This window comes from Schistocerca cancellata, chromosome 5 (genome assembly GCF_023864275.1).
Source record: "Schistocerca cancellata isolate TAMUIC-IGC-003103 chromosome 5, iqSchCanc2.1, whole genome shotgun sequence".
Taxonomy (NCBI): domain Eukaryota; kingdom Metazoa; phylum Arthropoda; class Insecta; order Orthoptera; family Acrididae; genus Schistocerca; species Schistocerca cancellata.
Window position 1 is genome coordinate 137,566,537 of NC_064630.1, and position 20,298 is coordinate 137,586,834.

The 20,298-nt window shown below is 42.6% G+C and overlaps 1 protein-coding gene across 1 annotated transcript in view; it reads right to left on the reverse strand.

Moving 5' to 3' along the window:
* Window positions 1-20,298, reverse strand: part of LOC126188009 (probable 2-oxoglutarate dehydrogenase E1 component DHKTD1 homolog, mitochondrial) — a 356,616-nt gene that overhangs the window by 274,988 nt on the left and 61,330 nt on the right. The window contains exon 4 of the mRNA XM_049929425.1: window positions 18,568-18,787. Within this exon, the coding sequence (XP_049785382.1) occupies window positions 18,568-18,787 (220 nt within the window). The remainder of the gene's footprint in view (window positions 1-18,567; window positions 18,788-20,298) is intronic.

Consider the following 20,298-nt stretch of genomic DNA (forward strand, 5'->3'; position numbering starts at 1 on the left):
TCAGTATAGACTAAGTCAGAGCCTTGAAACGCAGCAAGGATTGAAAGAAAGCAGCGGCAGAGAGCCTCAGGAGGGACTGAGTCCTTTGGGCCCTGTGCCAAATTGAGCCGAAGGCATGGGTGGGGCACACACCATGGGGGTGTACACAGAGGGTCCCGAAAAAGAGAGAAGAGCTCTGACGCAAACCATGATCATACGCCCTGACCAGGGCCGCCGTTACGGAAGATGGATGACCGACTGAAGGAACAGGAGACAATAATTGGGTTGCCCGGGCAAGCTACAAATGCGTGTAGCATAAGCAGCCAGTAATCGTTGGCGCCGGAAACGCAATGGAGGGACACCTGCCTCCACAAGTATGCTGTTGACAGAGCTTTGTCCGGAAAGCTCCAGTGGCGAGTCGGACCCCACTGTGAAGTATGGGGTCCAGCAACTGCAATGCGGAAGGTGATACCGAACTGTATGCCAGGCTCCCATAATCTAGATAGGACTGAATTAATGCCTGGTACAGCCGTAGAAGGGTAGACCGAACGGCACCCCAGCTGGTGTGACTCAAGCAACAAAGGGCATTAAGATGCCACCAGCACGTCTGTTTAAGCTGCTGAATATGAGGGAGCCAAGCCAACTGGGTATCAAAAACCAATCCCAAAAACCGATGCGTCTCCACCACAGCAAGAGGTTTGCCATCAAGATAAAGCCGTGGCTCAGGGTGAACAGTCGGTCACTGGCAGAAATACACTCCTGGAAATTGAAATAAGAACACCGTGAATTCATTGTCCCAGGAAGGGGAAACTTTATTGACACATTCCTGGGGTCAGATACATCACATGATCACACTGACAGAACCACAGGCACATAGACACAGGCAACAGAGCATGCACAATGTCGGCACTACTACAGTGTATATCCACCTTTCGCAGCAATGCAGGCTGCTATTCTCCCATGGAGACGATCGTAGAGATGCTGGATGTAGTCCTGTGGAACGGCTTGCCATGCCATTTCCACCTGGCGCCTCAGTTGGACCAGCGTTCGTGCTGGACGTGCAGACCGCGTGAGACGACGCTTCATCCAGTCCCAAACATGCTCAATGGGGGACAGATCCGGAGATCTTGCTGGCCAGGGTAGTTGACTTACACCTTCTAGAGCACGTTGGGTGGCACGGGATACATGCGGACGTGCATTGTCCTGTTGGAACAGCAAGTTCCCTTGCCGGTCTAGGAATGGTAGAACGATGGGTTCGATGACGGTTTGGATGTACCGTGCACTATTCAGTGTCCCCTCGACGATCACCAGTGGTGTACGGCCAGTGTAGGAGATCGCTCCCCGCACCATGATGCCGGGTGTTGGCCCTGTGTGCCTCGGTCGTATGCAGTCCTGATTGTGGCGCTCACCTGCACGGCGCCAAACACGCATACGACCATCATTGGCACCAAGGCAGAAGCGACTCTCATCGCTGAAGACGACATGTCTCCATTCGTCCCTCCATTCACGCCTGTCGCGACACCACTGGAGGCGGGCTGCACGATGTTGGGGCGTGAGCGGAAGACGGCCTAATGGTGAGCAGGACCGTAGCCCAGCTTCATGGAGACGGTTGCAAATGGTCCTCGCCAATACCCCAGGAGCAACAGTGTCCCTAATTTGCTGGGAAGTGGCGGTGCGGTCCCCTACGGCACTGCGTAGGATCCTACGGTCTTGGCGTGCATCCGTGCGTCGCTGCGGTCCGGTCCCAGGTCGACGGGCACGTGCACCTTCCGCCGACCACTGGCGACAACATCGATGTACTGTGGAGACCTCACGCCCCACGTGTTGAGCAATTCGGCGGTACGTCCACCCGGCCTCCCGCATGCCCACTATACGCCCTCGCTCAAAGTCCGTCAACTGCACATATGGTTCACGTCCACGCTGTCGCGGCATGCTACCAGTGTTAAAGACTGCGATGGAGCTCCGTATGCCACGGCAAACTGGCTGACACTGACGGCGGCGGTGCACAAATGCTGCGCAGCTAGCGCCATTCGACGGCCAACACCGCGGTTCCTGGTGTGTCCGCTGTGCCGTGCGTGTGATCATTGCTTGTACAGCCCTCTCGCAGTGTCTGGAGCAAGTATGGTGGGTCTGGCACACCGTTGTCAATGTGTTCTTTTTTCCATTTCCAGGAGTGTACATAACACAGGTCTTGGCTGCCGAAAACTGGAAGCCACGCGCTACAGCCCAAGACTGCACTTTTTGGATAGGGCTCTGCAGCTGCTGTTCAGCAGTTGCAATGCCAGTAGAGCTATAGTATAGGCAGAATTCGTCAGCATACAAGGAAGCTGAGACAGACATTCCCACTGCCGCAGCGAGCCCATTAATTGCAGTCAAAAAGAGGCAGACACTTAAGACAGACCCTTGTTGTACCCTATTCTCCTGAACTCGGGAGGAACTATGGGAGGCTGCAACTTGCACATGGAAGGAATGAAGCGACAGAAACTTTTGTATGAAAATCCAGAGTGGACTCCGAAGACCCCAACCATGAAGCGTGGAGAGGACGTGATGTCGCTATTTCATATCGTACGCCTTCCGTATGTCAAAAAAGATGGCGACCAGATGCTGATGGCGGGCAAAGGCCGTACAGATGGCAGAATCCAGGCAAACCAGAATATCGATGGCAGAACGGCCCTTACAGAACCCATCCTGAGACAGAGCCAGAAGGCCCCGAGACTCAAGAAGGCAACTCAACCTCCGGCTCACCATGCGTTCAAGCAACTTGCAAAGAATGTTGTTGAGGCTAATGGGGCAGTAGCTGTCCACCTCCAGTTGGTTCTTGTCAGGTTTCAACATGGGGACTATGATGTTTTCCTGCCATTGTGACAGGAACTCACACTCAACCAAGATTCGGTTGAAAAGGTCTAGAAGGTGTCGCTGGCAGTCCACCGAGAGGTGTTTTGAGTATCTGACAGTGGATGCAATCTAGACCGGGAGCTGTATCAGGGCAAGCGGCTAGGGCACTTTGGAATTCCCGCTCACTGAACGAAGCATTGTACGATTCAGGGTGGCGCGTGTGAAATGAAAGGTTCCGACGTTCCAACCACTCTTTCAGGGAGCGGAAGGCCAGTGGGTAATTCGCAGAAGCGGAACTCTGAGCAAAATGCTCCGCTAAGTGGTTTGCAATTGTGTCGGAGTCAGTACAGACTGCTCCATTCAGTGAAAGTGCAGGTACGCTGACGGGGGTCCGATAGCCATTGAGTTGCCTAATCTTGGCCCAAACCTGTGATGGAGAGGTACGGAGGCCAATGGTGTAGACATACCTTTCCCAGCACTTCTGCTTACGTTGGCGAATGAGGCGGCGGGCTCATGCACAGAGCCGTTTAAAGGCGATGAGGTGTTCCAATGAGGGATGCTGCTTGTGATGCTGGAGTGCCTGCCTGCGATCTTTAATCACTTCAGTGATCTCAGGCAACCACTAAGGCACAGTCCTCCACTGAGGGGACCCAGAAGAACAGGAAATGGCAGATTCTGTGGCAGTAATGATGCCGGTGGTGACCGAATGAACCACCGCATCAATGGTTTCATTGGAAAGAGGCTCAATAGTGGCAATGGAGGTGAACAAGTCCCAGTCATCCTTATTCACAACCCATCTGCAGGGGCAGCCGGAAGAGTGATGCTGTGGCAGTGACAGAAAGATTGGAAAGTGGTCACTACTGCACAAGTCGTCATGCACACTTCATTGGACAGATGGTAATAGGCTAGGGATGCAGGTCGAAAGGTCGATGGCTGAGTGTGTGCCACTGAAATGTGTGAAGGCACCAGTGTTTAAAAGAGAAAGGTCGAGCTGTGCCAATACTTGCTCAATGATGCTCCCTCAGCCTGTTTCCACTGATCTAACCCACGGAGGGTTATGGGCATTGAAGTTGCTCAGTAACAGAAAAGGTGGTGACAATTGGGCTATCAGCACAACCAGGACATGCTGTGGGACATCACCATCCAGTGGAAGATAGAGACTGCAGACATTAACAGCTTGAGGCATCTGCACCTGAACAGCGACAGCCTCTAAAGGTGTTTGTAGAGGGATAGACTCACTGTAAACAGAGAGAAGGACACAGATGCAGATGCCACCAGATAAACTCTCATAAGCTGCCCAGTTCTTATAATAACCCCAATAGCCACGGAGGGTGGGGGTTCACATCGCCGGAAACCAAGTTTCCTGAAGAACAATGCAAAGGAAAGGGTGAAGGGTGAGAAGTTGTCGGAGCTCAAAAGATGGTGGAAAAAAACTGTTGCGGTTCCATTGGAGGATGACATTGTCTATGGCAGAGAAAGGCTTGAAGGGACCGTGGAGGCAGATTACACCGCTGGGTCACCTGCTGCCACCAACTGAGTACCTGTGTGAGTTACATCCATTGTGTCTGAGAGTCCAGTGAGATCTAGGTCCTCAGCGGATGCCAGAATCTCTACCTCGCCCTCAGATGCAGAGCTTGTAGGTTGCTGAGGGGTGGGTGCCACCGCAAGTTCCTTTGTCTTAGAGGTCTTCTTCTTGAACTTTTCTCGCTGCTCCTAGGGTTTCACTGGCTGGGAGAGTTTCACTGATTCAGTCTCCAGGATGGAGGAGCATCGCAAAGCCCTACAACCAGCTGCTTGTGGGCACTTATGTCACTGCCGGGTGTCATCTTTCCCACTTGTGGAATCCTGGGAATGGAGGGACCCAAGGGACCCCTTACGAACAAGAGGAGCTGAAGAAGTTGGACCCTTCTCCGGCTTAGAAGCGGGGACGGACGTCCACGATGGGTGGGTGGGGGGTGTTGCTCCTGAGGTAGGTGGCACAGGAGCAACAGGGTGGGTAGTGCCCCACATGGGCAAAGGGGCATGTGGAGTTGTACGGCTTGGTGAGCCGACTGGAATTTGCTGAAATGATGGGGCTATCACGGTTGCTGTAGCAGCGGCATATGAGGAAGTCATTCGCACAGGATGGAGTCGTTTGTATTTCCTCTTAGCCTCAGTATAGGTCAGTCGGCCAGGGTCTTATATTCCAAGATTTTTCGCTCTTTCTGTAAGATCCTGCAGTCTGGCGAGCAAGGTGAATGATGCTCTCCACAAGTTGACACAGATTGGAGGCGGGACACATGGAGTATTGGGATGTGATGCGCATCCGCAATCTTGACATATGAGGCTGGAAGTACAGCGGGAAGACATATGGCCAAACTTCCAGCACTTAAAGCACCACATTGGGGGAGGGATATAGGGCTTGATATCACAGCAGTAGACCATCACCTTGACCTTCTCTGGTAATGTATCATGCTCGAAGGCTAAGATGAAGACACCAGTAGCAATCTGATTATCCTTCGGACCCCAATGAACGTGCCGGTGAAATGAAAACCTTGATGCTCTAAATTGGCACACAGCTTGTCATCAGACTGAAAAAGAAGGTCCCTTTGGAAAATAATACCCTGGACCATATTTAAACTCTTATGGGGTGTGATGGTAACTGAAACAGTCCCAAACTTGTCACAAGCAAGCAACCTTTGTGATTGGGCAGAGGATGCCGTTTTTATCAGTACTGACCCACAGCACATTTTGGACAAGCCCTCTACCTCCCCAAACTTGTCCTCTAAATGCTCTACGAAGAATTGAGGCTTCGTTGACATGAAAGTCTCCCCATCAGCTCTCGTACAAACTAGGAACTGGGGCGAATAAGTGTCTCTGCCATCCTGAGCCTTACGCTCCTACCACGGTGTGGCCAGGGAGGAGAATGATTTGGGATCGTATTTCTGAGCGTTGAATTGAGCCCGAGAATGCTTAGAGACTGCTGGTGGCTGGCCACCAGCAAGAGATGATGTACCATTGCGGGTCATCTGCCCTGATGCCACCCACTCTGACCAAGGGCCCTCCCCACGGGCTCCACCCAGTCTCAGCTAGGGCCACCTGGCAGGATGGCCATTGCCAGGAGTCCCGATGTCCCAGGGAGATAAACATCTACTCATTGGTATATGTGGGGAGTTAACGGCGCAGGCATCAGCAGAGTGATCCCTGTGTTGTCAGGGGGCTACAACCAACAGGGTGCATGGTGGCCCCACCACAACGGGCTGACTACCGTGCTGGATATTAGGTACAAAGAAGTCCATATCATCATCTCCACAAAAAGCAACACTGCACAGTGCATGGTGGAAATCGCACCCAGGAATGTATCCTTGCCCAAGAGATGGAGGACGTGCAGGATGGCAATGTGATGACGCTGGCTACAGGTCTCAATGTGTGATGGACACAATGCACCATATAAGGCATCCTTCCCCAATTGGCTCACTCTTCGGATTAATTTGGAAATATGGAGGTCAAACCAGAGAGGGGACCATCACATATAGGCCGAAACATTTGAGATTCCTTTTAGTTGCCTCTTAGGATAGGCAGGAATACCGTGAGTCTATTCTAACCCCCGAACCCACAGGGGGAGCACTACACTGAGAACCTGCACGAACACAGTGCCACACATATCATGAAATCATAATCATCGACATCAACTATAGTAACCCTTGGCCAAGTGGTGTGCCAAGAGTGTGGTGGATATGCACATGTTGGAATAATAACTGTTTGTTTATCGACAGTGAAATAATGCAGTACGGTTTAGAGAAAGAAAGTCCACACTTGAGTACAACTGAACATCTTTCTGTAATGATGTATAGCTATGGCCACTATGACAAAGCCCATGATCATCAGTAGTGGTGATGATCTGAGAACTTCAGTCTTCCAGAGCAGCCGCTGGATGGCAGTGGCTGTGGTGAAGGCCACTGGCTCAGTGTTGGTGGGCCTTGTGAAGCAGCTGGGTTATGGCAAGTGGTTGTGATTCTGGTGAGGTGTGGGATGGCACATGTGATGGGTAGCAGGAGGAGCAGGCATTGTGGTCTGAAGTGTAGGCTAGCATTCGGTCTGGAGCCCAGAGCTGAACTGGTCATCGAGGGGCTGAACTATGGACAAAGTAATGTTTAGTAGAGGAATACAGGCATGGCATCCACATGGACAAGTGACCATGTGGACACAAGTAGATGACTGCAACTGCAGCACTGTTTACCATGATCTGCATGCCAACCCCGATGCCCTGGTGGCTGCAGGAGTCTTAGCAGTAAACAGCTCAGCATCTCTTATGTTGACATACAACCTCCAAGGTAAAGCAGGGGCTGTAGCTTGCCCACAAAGCATAATCATGAGCGAGGTGGCTGAATATGTATGCCCCAGCTCTGTGTATACTGCAATGACACTATTCTCGGCTGTTCCTTCAGTGATGGCAACCACATCACAGTAGTTTTGCATCTGTGCTTAGGTGCCCTTGAATAACCAGATCCTTTTGTGTGTTATTTGGTGTTCATGTATTACAGACTTTTTCACTGCTGTGAAAGTAATTTCACAGAAACAAAGATAATCCTGGTGACAAAGCCACATGAATCATTACAGCATTATTACTCTGTAATGAGCCACTGGAGACCTCAGATCCCTTATACCAAAATCCTCAGGAAATATCCCTAAACAACCTCCAACATTTTGTCAGTGGACTTCTGGTTCACCTTATATTACGAACTTCTTTGTCAAATGCTGTGCACATCAGTTATAAATTCTCTATGATGCCAAAATCTATGTTGATCTATGATGTACACAGATTGACGTGCATACACTTTACAGCTGTCAAATGTTAAACAGTGACACTTCCTGACCACACTGGACACTGATGTTGCTGTTTGACATTTTGCATCTGTAGCATGTATGCCTGATGACTTTTATACTGTGAGGTGAACCCTGCTTTTAACATCACAGAGAGTTTATAACTGACATGCACATCATTTGATATAGAGGTACATACTACATGTTACTGACAATATGCTCTAAGCTGGAAATACCAGTCTGGCAATTAAATATTTTACATGCAGCTCATAGTGTCAACAAGTTGTCTTTTAACAGTCACTTACAAGCTGTGAAGCACCAAATATACAAGACTGGTATATTTTTGCTATCAGTGCTCATCACTATATCACATCTTTAGCAAAAGCTTATACCAAAAAAACGATGAATTTTTATGTAAACTGAGAAGGTTACTCTGACACTTGGTTGAGATAATTTGTGACTAAAAACTTGCTCTACTGTGAAATTTTAAGTTGAGCTTCTACATTTGATCAGCTTGTGATCATCTGACATAATGTGTCATCCCCATCTCCCAAACTATGGATCGTATTTCTCTTCTCCTGCAGTAAAAGTCTTCTTTCAACTTCTGAGTAATCAAACTGGTGATATTATTTCTTAGTCTTCTGAAATACTAACATAATTATAAATATTCTACACTTGGTCTCACTACAGGTGAATCACCCTCTTCCTATACTCTGAGTGACCTGCCTTTCCTTCCTAAACCTTTTCCAACTTATTCCTCTCTCCACCCCAAGAAAGGAACTACTTCTAAAAGCTACAAAGTGTATCACTTTTACTTTTATGTGTATCTATTAGCAGTATGATACATTTCGCTTCTTGAAGGTAAGTTTTGGCAATTATGTTCCTTAATTTATTAGGTTCCTCAACTGACTTTTCCTTTGATGCAATACACTATTTAGATAGACCAGTGAATGCCCAATAAATAATATTACAGTTTTGTTTGGAATAAGAGAGAAAATTTATGGTTATACATTTAATTTAGATCCAACAGTTGTTGGTCTAAATGCCTCAGCTTCCTACAACTTCTGGTAAAAACGCACCTAGCACATAAATGTAGTTAGCTTTCAAAAAAGAGCACTGAGCACAATTTCTGATTAAAAATGGAGTTTTGTAAACCTATGTTTACTGATCTTCAAGTTATCATTGTTTCACATTTATTTAATCTTTAAATCATCTATTCAATAGGAACCACATATGAAACTGCTAAGGTAATAAAAAAAAAAAGAAAACACGCAATTACTGTACCAGAGTAAAATAAAATACCCACCAAACATTTCCAGAATATCATCCTAACAGAAGAGTGAATTTCACTTTGTCATTATACGACAATATGCCAGAAGAAATAAAAACCGTACTTAAAACCAAACTACAGGCACTCCTAATAAAGCACTGTTTCTATTCTGTACAAGAATTCATTTAATTCTAGCTTGATCAATTAAATTTAGAGTGTAATAATGCATGTGTGAGAACTATTTTGTTATGTACAATATCACTTGTAAAATCTGTGCTTTGTGGTAAAGTCTGACCACTACATCTATACTCTTATTTAAATACAAGTTGTGGTGCAACATTGTTACAAAAACTCTCAAAAAGCTCCTGAACAATTTACTTCAAATTTTTACACAATACTCTAATAAATGATCAGATGGAGATAGGCTACATATTCTTAATGTATATGGTGTATAGCTATATACCACATAAAACTTGAAATGGTGTTGACTGATTTATTTCAAATTTTTATATGTTACTCTAATAAATGGTCAGATAGACATGGGCTACATATTTTAATATATATGGTATATCTATACATTACATAAAAACTTGAAATGATGTTGACTGATTTACTTCAAATTTTTGAATCATGCTCTAATAACATTTGGACTGTCATAGACTACACATATCTTAAAAATATATACGATACATAAAGACCCATATCCATCAACTATATAAAAATAAGTCACTGTTTAATGTTGTTACTGAAAACCTCAAACAGTTCTTGACTAATTTACTTCACATTTTCAAACAGTCCTCTGATAAACAAACATTCAGACAGACATAGGGTATAAAAAGTACTTGGGTGATATACTTCAAATTTTTCATGATACTCTATTAAATGTTCTGATGGACACAGACTTAAAAACATAAAGATTCTTAGCAAAAATCTAAAAAAAGTTATTGACTGATTTACTTCTGATTTTCACATAACACTCTAATAAATGTTCTGGTGGACAGATGCTACCTATTTGTCAGGAATACATATGTGTATATGGAGAGAAAGAGAGAGAGAGAGAGAGAGAGAGAGAGAGAGAGAGAGAGAGAGAGAGAGGAAACATTGTTAGCAAAAATGCAAAAAGTCGTTGATCTGTTTAATTAAAATTTTTAGAAGGTGCTCTTAATATATTTTTTGTATGGACATTTTTCTTTAATATAGTAGTATGTAATGAATGTATAATACATACAAGAAAATGTTGTCAGCAAAAAGCTCAAAAAGCTCTTGAATTATTTGCTTCAGATTTATACATGACACTCCAATAAATGTTTGGAGGAACATAGGTTACATATTTTTTAATATATATAGTACATAAATATATGTGCAATACTTAAAGAAGAAATGTTGGTTAGCAAAAATTTGGGAAAGTTCTTGACCTAGTTAGTCAAATGTTTACATGATACTCAAATAAAGTTTCAGATGGACATAGGACACACATTTTTCAATATAACGGTAAATAAATTACATTAATATGTAATGAGGAGATGTTGTAAGAAAAAATCTCGAATTGTTCTGGACCATATCACTTCAAGTTGCTATACGATACTCTACCAACATTTACAGTAAGTGGACTTAGCCTATTTTTTAAAAACAACAACATTGTACAGATATTCTGTTAAAACTAACCGTGAGATAGAAAATGCTGTGCTGTGAAAATGTGCAGTTTCATTTTCTTTCTCGCAGTCAGTGTTAACCTATATATCAGGGCATTTAAACCATTAAACAAATTGTTTCTTCTACATATGTTCTTTCTCCTTATATATATTTTTAAACATATATTGTATACACAACAGTGTGCTGTTGTTTCCTTCATTACAGTCAGTTTTAAGAGGAAAGAGGAATGTAGTATTTATGGGTCATTGGCTTACCATTTGAATACTACTATGGAATCTGAATTATCTAAAACTTTGCAGTCCTAACCATTCACAGATTAAAATTATCAGAAATACTGTCACCTGAAGCTACAATCTTCACACAACCAGCAGATGAAGGACCACTGTATCCCTTATATTAATGATCCTAACAGATTTATCCATTCATTGTAAGTGACTTGATTTTCCAATCAAGATTTCATATGCAATAACAATAATCAATGCTCACGATCAGAGAGAGGGGGGGGGGGGGGGGAGGAGAGATGGACAGAGAGGGGGAGAGGGAGAAAAGAGATGGGGAAGTAGGAAAAACTGAAATGAGGGTATGGCATCAAAAGCCAGGAGGCCCCTTTCGGGGAAGTTCGGCCACAAAGAGCAAATCTTATTTCATTCGACGCCATACTGGATGACTTGCGTGCCTATGATGAGAATGAAATGATGATGAGGACAACGCAACACCCTGTCCAGATAAAATCTCCAACCCGGCCAGGAATCAAACCCAGGCCTGCTTGCATGGGAGGCAAGCACATTACCACACAGCTAAGCAGGTGGATGGGGAAGTAGGAGATAGGTAGAGAGGGGTTAGGAGGACAGGAAGAGAGACTGGGGAGGAGGAGATGGACAATGAGATTGGGAAGGAGGAGGAGATGGATAAAGGGAGGGGGGGGGGGGGGAGGACACGGACAGAGAGAGTGGGGAGAAGGAGATTAGGACATATATATGACTCCCATACCTATTTAGGTATGTTGGGTGATGCTGAGGGAATTAGATTAGGAAATGAGACGCTTAAAGTAGTAAAGGAGTTGCTATTTGGGGAGCAAAATAACTGATTATGGTCAAAGTAGAGAAGATATAAAATGTAGACTGGCAATGGCGAGGAAAGCATTTCTGAAGAACAGAAATTTGTTAACATCGAGTATAGATTTAAGTGTCAGGAAGACGTTCCTGAAAGTATTTGTATGGAGTGTAGCCATGTATGGAAGTGAAATATGGATGATAATTATTTTGGACAAGAAGAGAATAGAAGCTTTCGAAATATGGTGCTACAGAAGAATGCTGAAGATTAGATGGGTAGATCACATAACTAATGAGGAGGTATTGAATAGAACTGGGGAGAAGAGGAGTTTGTACCACAACTTGACAAGAAGAAGGGACCGGTTGGTGGGACATGTTCTGAGGCATCAAGGGATAGCAAATTTAGCATTGGAGGGCAACGTGGAGGATAAATATCATAGAAGGAGACCAAGAGATCAATAAACTAAGCAGACTCAGAAGGATGTAGGTTGCAGTAAGTACTGGGAAATGAAGAAGCCTGCACAGGATAGAGTAGCATGGAGAGCTGCATCAAACCAGTCTCAGGACTGAAAAAAATGTTCAAATGTGTGTGAAATCTTATGGGACTTAACTGCTAAGGTCATCAGCTCCTAAGCTTACACACTACTTAACCTAAATTATCCTACAGACAAACACACACACACATGCCCGAGGGAGGACTGGAACGTCCGCTGGGACCAGCCGCACAGTCCATGACTGCTGCGCCTTAGACCGCTCGGCTAATCCCGTGCGATCTCAGGAATGAAGACCACAACAACAACAACAACAACAACAACCTTTTTTTTTGGCACTCATACAAAGGCTAAAGTAGCCTGAGATCTGCGGGTTAATGCCTGTTTTGAGCAGCTGAGACTCAGAGACACATTCCTTGTATTATCTACTGAGTGGATTCCCAAAGGAAGTGTGACTACATACCCATCACAAACTGAAATACAAATATAAATTACTAATATACATGTGAAGTGACTGTAACAACCTATAAGCACTAACAAGATAACAATAAAAAATAAATACCAAGGGACATAGAATATAGCTCACAGAGCCAATGAAAGAAACCTAAGCTAAACATAGTTTTTTGTGCAATTGCATTAATGGTCTGTTGATTTAATCAATGAGAACTAAGTCAAATAAAATTGTTGTGCAATTTTAGTTTACAAACATACACACAGAGGAGTTAATGTAATGCTTTTTCATTATTTTATTTTGTGGGTTTATAGCTTGTCTGCTACAATTTATCTTTGTCAGGAAATAGTTGAGAATTCTGTTCATAAACCTATATCAGTTGCTGCAAAGACATAAAAAAAATTTTAAAAAAATAAAAAAGCTGTGCACCTGGTAAAGAATCGAGCCATGCCCACTCCCTTGTCTTTTATGTGCACTGCTCATGAGGACTGAGTTACACAGGCATGACTTTTAACTCACTAACATCTAGAATACTGTCAGTAACTCTATCCTACCTTCTACATGCCATCTAAGTAGAGGTTGTGATGCTAGAAAACAACATACGGTATTGAAGGCTGAAAGTTGCATACAAAAAATAATACCTAGACTGTGGATAAGACATTTCCTGTTACATCACTTCTTCTCAGAGAGATATTCTAGCAAGGTAACCCAATGAGGTACAGACAAAGTTGAAGCTGTCGAGGTGGCACATGAGTCCAGTCTTAATAGGTCAGACAGTAAGAGCATTACTCCAACACAGTTTTCCTTTGCCAGAAAATTTCATAATGGGAGACACAGATTAAAAGACTCATTCTAAATTGGACTATTTTTTTTTTTAATAAACAACTAACATCTGTTCACACTCATATACACTGCCAGTCATTAAAACTGCAACATCATGAACTTGGCATGAAATGTGCTACATGCTTGGATAAGTAAATGATTAATATTTCAGTGCAACCTCACAAAAATGTTAGTGTGATGCCAAATAAATTATGTTTACAGAGATATGCTACCCAGCAGGCTTCTCATTCAAAAGTGAAGGAATTCTGCTACCTGGAAGTAAAATAGCACATGATGGGTAAAGCTAGGAGGACATAAAAACAGAACAGCACAGGCAAAGAGGGAACTCCTGGCCACAAAAAGTGTACTAATATCAAATATTGGCCTTAATTTGAGGGAGAAATTTATTAGAATGTGTGTCCGGAGGGCAGCACTGTGTGGGAGTTGATCACTGACAGTAGGAAATCTAGAAAACATAATAACTAAAGCATTTGAGATGTGGTGTTATAGAAGGATGTTAAAAATTAGGTGGATTGATGAGATAAGAAATGAGGGGGTTCTCTGCAGAATCAGTGAGGAAAGGAATAAGCGGAAAATATTGACAAGGAAAAGGGACAGGATAATAGGACAGGTGTTAAAATTTCCAAGAGTAACTCCTACAGTACCTCATGGTGTCGAAGAGATAACTACTGCAGGGTGTAATACTTTATGCTTGGTATCAGTCAGTTCACATTGTAACACAGTCTGTTGGTGAACATCAAATATAGGTTGCTGGGAATCAATCATTTCAGTTGACATTTTTATGTTCCATAAAATTTTGGACATACCCTCACATAAATTTCACTTCTTGTTCTCATATTTTGTCTGTATATCATCCAGCCATCTTCAAAACGAGCTGTGATGACTGACACTGCAGCATCTGCTCTGTCCTTTTAAACCCACATATCGCACCACTGCAGAGTAAGTCTCCTCGGCTCACTCTGAAGATGGCCAGACAGTATACAGCCAAAGTATTTAGAAGTAAAATTTATGTGGCTGCATGGCCAAAATTTTTTGGAACAATCACTGCACTGCAAAAATATGAAGACATTTTTATGCTCTAATTTAGCAAATAAGACTCATAATAGGAATAGCAACTGTCTGTATACCACCTATGATCTACATCTACATCTACATACATACTCCGCAATCCACCATATGGTGCATGGCGGAGGGTACCTCATACTATAACTAGCATCTTCTCTCCCTGTTCCACTCCCAAACAGAACGAGGGGATAATGACTGCCTATATACCTCTGTACGAGCCCTCATCTCTCTTATATTATCTTTGTGGTCTTTCCGCGAAATGCAAGTTGGCGGGAGTAAAATTGTACTGCAGTCAGCCTCAAATGCTGGTTCTCTAAATTTCCTCAGTAGCGATTCATGAAAAGAATACCTCCTTTCCTCTAGAGACTCCAACGAGTTCCTGAAGCATTTCCGTAACACTCGCATGATGATCAAACCTACCAGTAACAAATCTAGCAGCCCGCCTCTGAATTGCTTCTATGTCCTCCCTCAATCCGACCTGACAGGGAACTCAAATGCTCGAGTAGTACTCAAGAATAGGTCATATTAGCGTTTTATAAGTGGTCTCCTTTACAGATGAATCACATCTTCCCAGAATTCTGCCAACGAACCGAAGACGACTATCCGCCTTCCCCACAACTGCCATTACAAGCTTGTCCCATTTCATATTGCTCTGCAATGTTATGCCCAAATATTTAATTGACATGACTGTTTCAAGTGCGACACTACTAATGGAGTATTCAAACATTACAGGATTCTTTTTCCTATTCACCTGAATTAATTTACATTTATCTTCATTTAGAGTTAGTTGCCATTCTTCACACCAATCACAAATCCTGTCCAAGTCATCTTGTATCCTCCTACAGTCACTCAACGATGACACCTTCCCGTACACCATAGCATCATCAGCGAACAGCCACACATTGCTATCCACCCTATGCAAAAGATCATTTATGTAGATAGAAAACAACAGCCGACCTACCACACTTCCCTGGGGCACTCCAGATGAGACCCTCACCTCCGATGAACACTCACCATCAAGGACAACATACTGGGTTCTATTACTTAAGAAGTCTTCGAGCCACTCACATATTTAGGAACCAATCCCATAAGCTCTTACCTTAGTTAGGAGTCTGCAGTGGGGCACCGAGTCAAACGCTTTCCGAAAGTCAAGGAATATGGCTTCCGTCTGATACCCTTCATCCATGGTTCACAAGATATCATGTGAAAAAAAGGGCGAGTTGTGTTTCACAGGAGCGATGCTTTCTAAAGCCGTGCTGATGCATGGACAGCAACTTCTCTGTCTCAAGGAAATTCATTATATTCAAACTGAGAATATGTTCAAGAATCCTGCAACAAACCGATGTTAAGGATATTGGTCTGTAATTTTGAGGATCCATCCTTCTTCCCTTCTTATATACTGGCGTCACCTGTGCTTTTTTCCAGTCGCTCGGGACTTTACGCTGGGCAAGAGATTCGCGATAAATGCAAGATAAGTAAGGAGCCAATGCAGTAGAGTACTCTCTGTAAAACCAAATTGGAATCCCATCAGGACCTGGTGATTTATTTATTTTCAACCCATTCAGCTGCTTCACAACCCCAGGGATATCTATCACTATGTCCTCCATATGGGAATCTGTACGAGACTCAAATGGCGGTATGTTTGTACTATCTCCCTGCGTGAAAGATTTCTCAAATGCTAAATTTAAAATTTCAGCTTTTGTTTTGCTGTCTTCTGTTGCCAGGCCAGACTGATCAGTGAGTGACTGGATGGAAGCCTTCAACCCGCTTACCCATTTTACATAAGACCAGAATTTCCTTGGGTTTTCAGCAAGATCTTTTGCTAAGGTATGACAGTGGTAGTGGTTGAATGCTTTGCACATCGCTCTTTTTACAACAGCACGAATCTCTGCTAACTTTTGCCTGTACTCATTCTCCCGATCTTTCTTGTACCGCGAGTGCAACTGCCTTTGCTTCCTGAGCATTCTCCGAATAGCATTGTTAAACCACGGTGGGTCTTTTCCGTCCATAACCCACTTTTTCAGCACATACTTGTCCAATGCGTGATTTACAATGTGTTTAAAATTTGCCCATAATTCTTCCACGTCCATCGTACCGGAAGTAAATGAAGTTGATTCATTTACTAAGTGGGATGCTAACAACTGCTTTTCTGCTTTTTCTAGTAAGAATACTCTCCTAGCCTTCTTGTCCAACTTTTTAACTTTTGTGTGTGTGTGGTTTCAGGTTTTTGGGCGCTAAACAGCATGGCTTAACTTAAAACCATAGTCATAATGACAACATCATGATCACTAATCCCTGTCTCAATACTGACACCATTGATGAGGTCTGGTCTGTTCGTGGCTACCAGATCTAAAATATTTCCATTACGCGTTGGCTGTCGATTTAGCTGCTCAAGAAAGTTTCCAGATAATGTGTTCAAAAGTAATTCACATAACGGCTTGTCTGTACCACCTGTAATGAATCCATAGACACCCCAGTCTATACTAGGTAGGTTGAAGTCGCCTCCGACTAATATAGCATGATCCGGGTACTTTTGTGATACAGAATGTAGACTCCCTTTAAATGATTCTAGAACTGTCATGGTGGAACCTGGTGGCCGGTAATCACACCCCACAATTAACTTTATTTCCCCTAGCCCTGTTAAACGTGTCCAGATAATTTCACAATCACACTCTACTTCGACCTCAGTAGACACAATATTTTTGTCAACTGCAACGAAGAGCCACATTTACTTAGCATCATAACAGTTGGCTTATTTTCTCATAATTAGGTTTGTCTGCTTACACACTAAAATTACTACCATGTTTGAAAATACACAATACACTAAACATAATAAATTGCAAATCAATTAAAATCACCGCAGTTCTTGGACTAGTCTGCTAGTGAACATAACTCATAAAGAGCCTTCCAAACAGAAGCAACATTTAAAGTGATAGAACACATAGTTCATAACTTACATATTACAAAACATAATTAAGTTTTTAAAAATTTATATCTCACCAGAAAGCTTAGTTGGTGGAGAATCTTGGTAAACCTCCCACATAGTGTTAAACTTGGTGTATTGAGGTTTTAATTAAATGTGTAATATTTAAATTGCATCTAAATTAAAAAATTCAAAAAGCAACTGACTTGTATCATTAACACAAAAATTTTAATTATGTTTTTATACTGTTAAATTAATGAATAGAACTTGAAGATGTCTTATTTTCATGAAAACTACCTTTAAAGTTTCCATTTGCCAAGTGAGTGCCAAACCATTCTCTAATACGATTAGCTGTACTATTAACAGCAAGGATTGTGAGAATTTATTTTTAAATTAATCAGCACTAGAACAATATATATTTATCCAAGAGAATCACTTACATCTGGATGACTTTTAGGGCTAATATTGTTTTCTGACAAGCATCTGTACAGAGAGGTCACATTGTAATAGATAAACTGATACTGGAAGTATAATTTCCAACTTCGGGTATTTCTGAGGTAAAAGTTACTCACAGACTGAATGTATTAATGAAAGGATGCAACTGTCAAATGCTCTGTACATATAATTATTGAGCAATACTGCTAGAGATTTTGCAGTATATTATACTGGACAGAGATTAGTTTACCTGTGAACAAATGGATATCTGCAACAAATTTTATGACCAGTGTTTTTATTTGAGAGGAAAATGAGGATATTAAACCCATTTCAGAGAGCTTGGGGAATACACAATGTATTCTTGACTTGGAGGAGACCAACATGATGAAAGTTAAGTACAATATTGTGTTTTAAACCCTTTAGCTGTTCTTGCTGTTAAGGAGCTTGTTGTGCAAACCTCACAACCTGTGACTGCACTGACAAGGCTCAGACAAGAAAGGTGAATATTTTTCAAGTGGAAGACAGAGACTGGAATACATACAACCAAATAGCAGATAATTCTGGGTGCAAGTGCTACTCTGAGATGAAGAGATCACCACAGAAGAGGAATTCATGGTGTTGTCAGAAGAATGTACTTAAAGTGTTATTTGTGGCCTTATCTATTGCTCAACACATTATTTATATTGTGACTGATTGTCTTTTCTAATATCATAATCCATATTATAAGTAAACAAATATATAAAAACATCTGTAGTCTATCAATATACCTGAGGCACAATACTGCAATAGTTCTATAAAAAATCCCATCATACTTTCAGCTCCTTCTCCTCCATACCTCTTTACAGTAACAAATTTATTAGCCAGAAAATTATCAAATGCTTGTGACTTTAATAGTTCTTTGGCTAAGTTTTTCTTGAGACCACTATCTAATTCTTCAGATGATAGCCTCTCCATTCGCTGTGCCCACCATTCTCGCTCCTCTTCCTCCTACAACATTAATATAGACATCCATTTAAATACAGGAATACAATCATGTGTTACAGCACTGAACACATGAAGTGTGACACACACAGATACTACTCCATTTTATGAAGCTGAAAACAGAAATATAAAATTAGAACAACAAACAAACCATGAAGTGCAATAAATGGCATCTGTTGTCTAACAATTCAGCCTCAAACTACAACAGACACATATAATCTGTCTCTCTAAGTTTCATTGAGTTATCTGCGAGTTCATAATTGTGACCTCTGGTTATGCTGTGGAATGAGAAAAATTTGCAATTACATTACATGGAAGGTACAAGGGACATTTCATAACTCATGCCCATGTTGGTGTTACTGTGGACTGTCTGGTGAACAACAATGAAAATTACATCATATGTAATTGGGAGCTTGAGAAAGATGCATATGTCTTTGCTTTTTGTTGTGTACTCTAACATAAAATTGGTGAGAGGTAGAAATGGACACTGCAGAGATCTGGGGTAGTGTGACCAGAGGTCGTATATCACAATTGAAATTTTACACAACAAAAGCTCAACAGAAATCCACGTGCTTTAAGCGGAGTTTGTGGTGAGCTTACAGTGGACTGTAGCACAGATTCATATTGGGTTAATCATTTTTGTGGTGGCCATATGAGCATAGACGATAATCCAGGACTTGAAAGGCTAAAAAGTCAGCAGTTTAACAACGTGTGAAGCTTGTGGCAGATGTTCTTGGAGAAGATCACAGTGTAACATGTGAGAAAATCTCTAAAGACATGAGAATTCTCCCATCATCAATATTCCATATTCTGACAAATGATTTGAAGAAGAGAAAAATTTCTGCAAGATGGGTCCCACAATGTTCGACTGCTGAAGGAAGCAGAAGTGACTGGACATTGTAACCATGCTCAAACAACAATTCGACTGTGAAGGTCAAAGATTCTTGTATCAGACTGTCACTATTGATCAAACATGGATTAAAGGCTTTGAACCAGAGTTGAAATCACAGTCCAGTGAGTGGGGAACTTCAGATTCTCCATGTCCAAAAAAATTTAGATATGCTCATTCAAAGCTCAAGCAAATTATGATTCTTGCTTATGATCATCAAGGAATCATCACGACAGACAGATTCCCAAGTGGAACTAGTGTCAGAGCAGTGTATTATAACCTCATGCAAAACCTGTGCAGAAATATGCACAAAACCTGACCTCAATTGCTTGAGGCTGGACCACTCATTCTCAATGACAATGCCCACCTGCATATTGGCAAAGTTGTAGACCAAAACCTGGACAAATATGGATGGGAAGTGTTGCCACATCCTACCTACAGTCCAGGCATAAGTCCACCAGACTTTGACTTGCTCCCAAAGTTAAAAAAACCTATGTGTGGACATCGTCATCTTTCTCTGCAGGAGCTTTCTGCCATGGCTACACCAACCGTTTGACAGATGAACAGAATTGGTGTCCTGGATGGAACAATAGAGCTTCTGAGATGTTTAGACTTAGTCAGAGAGAAG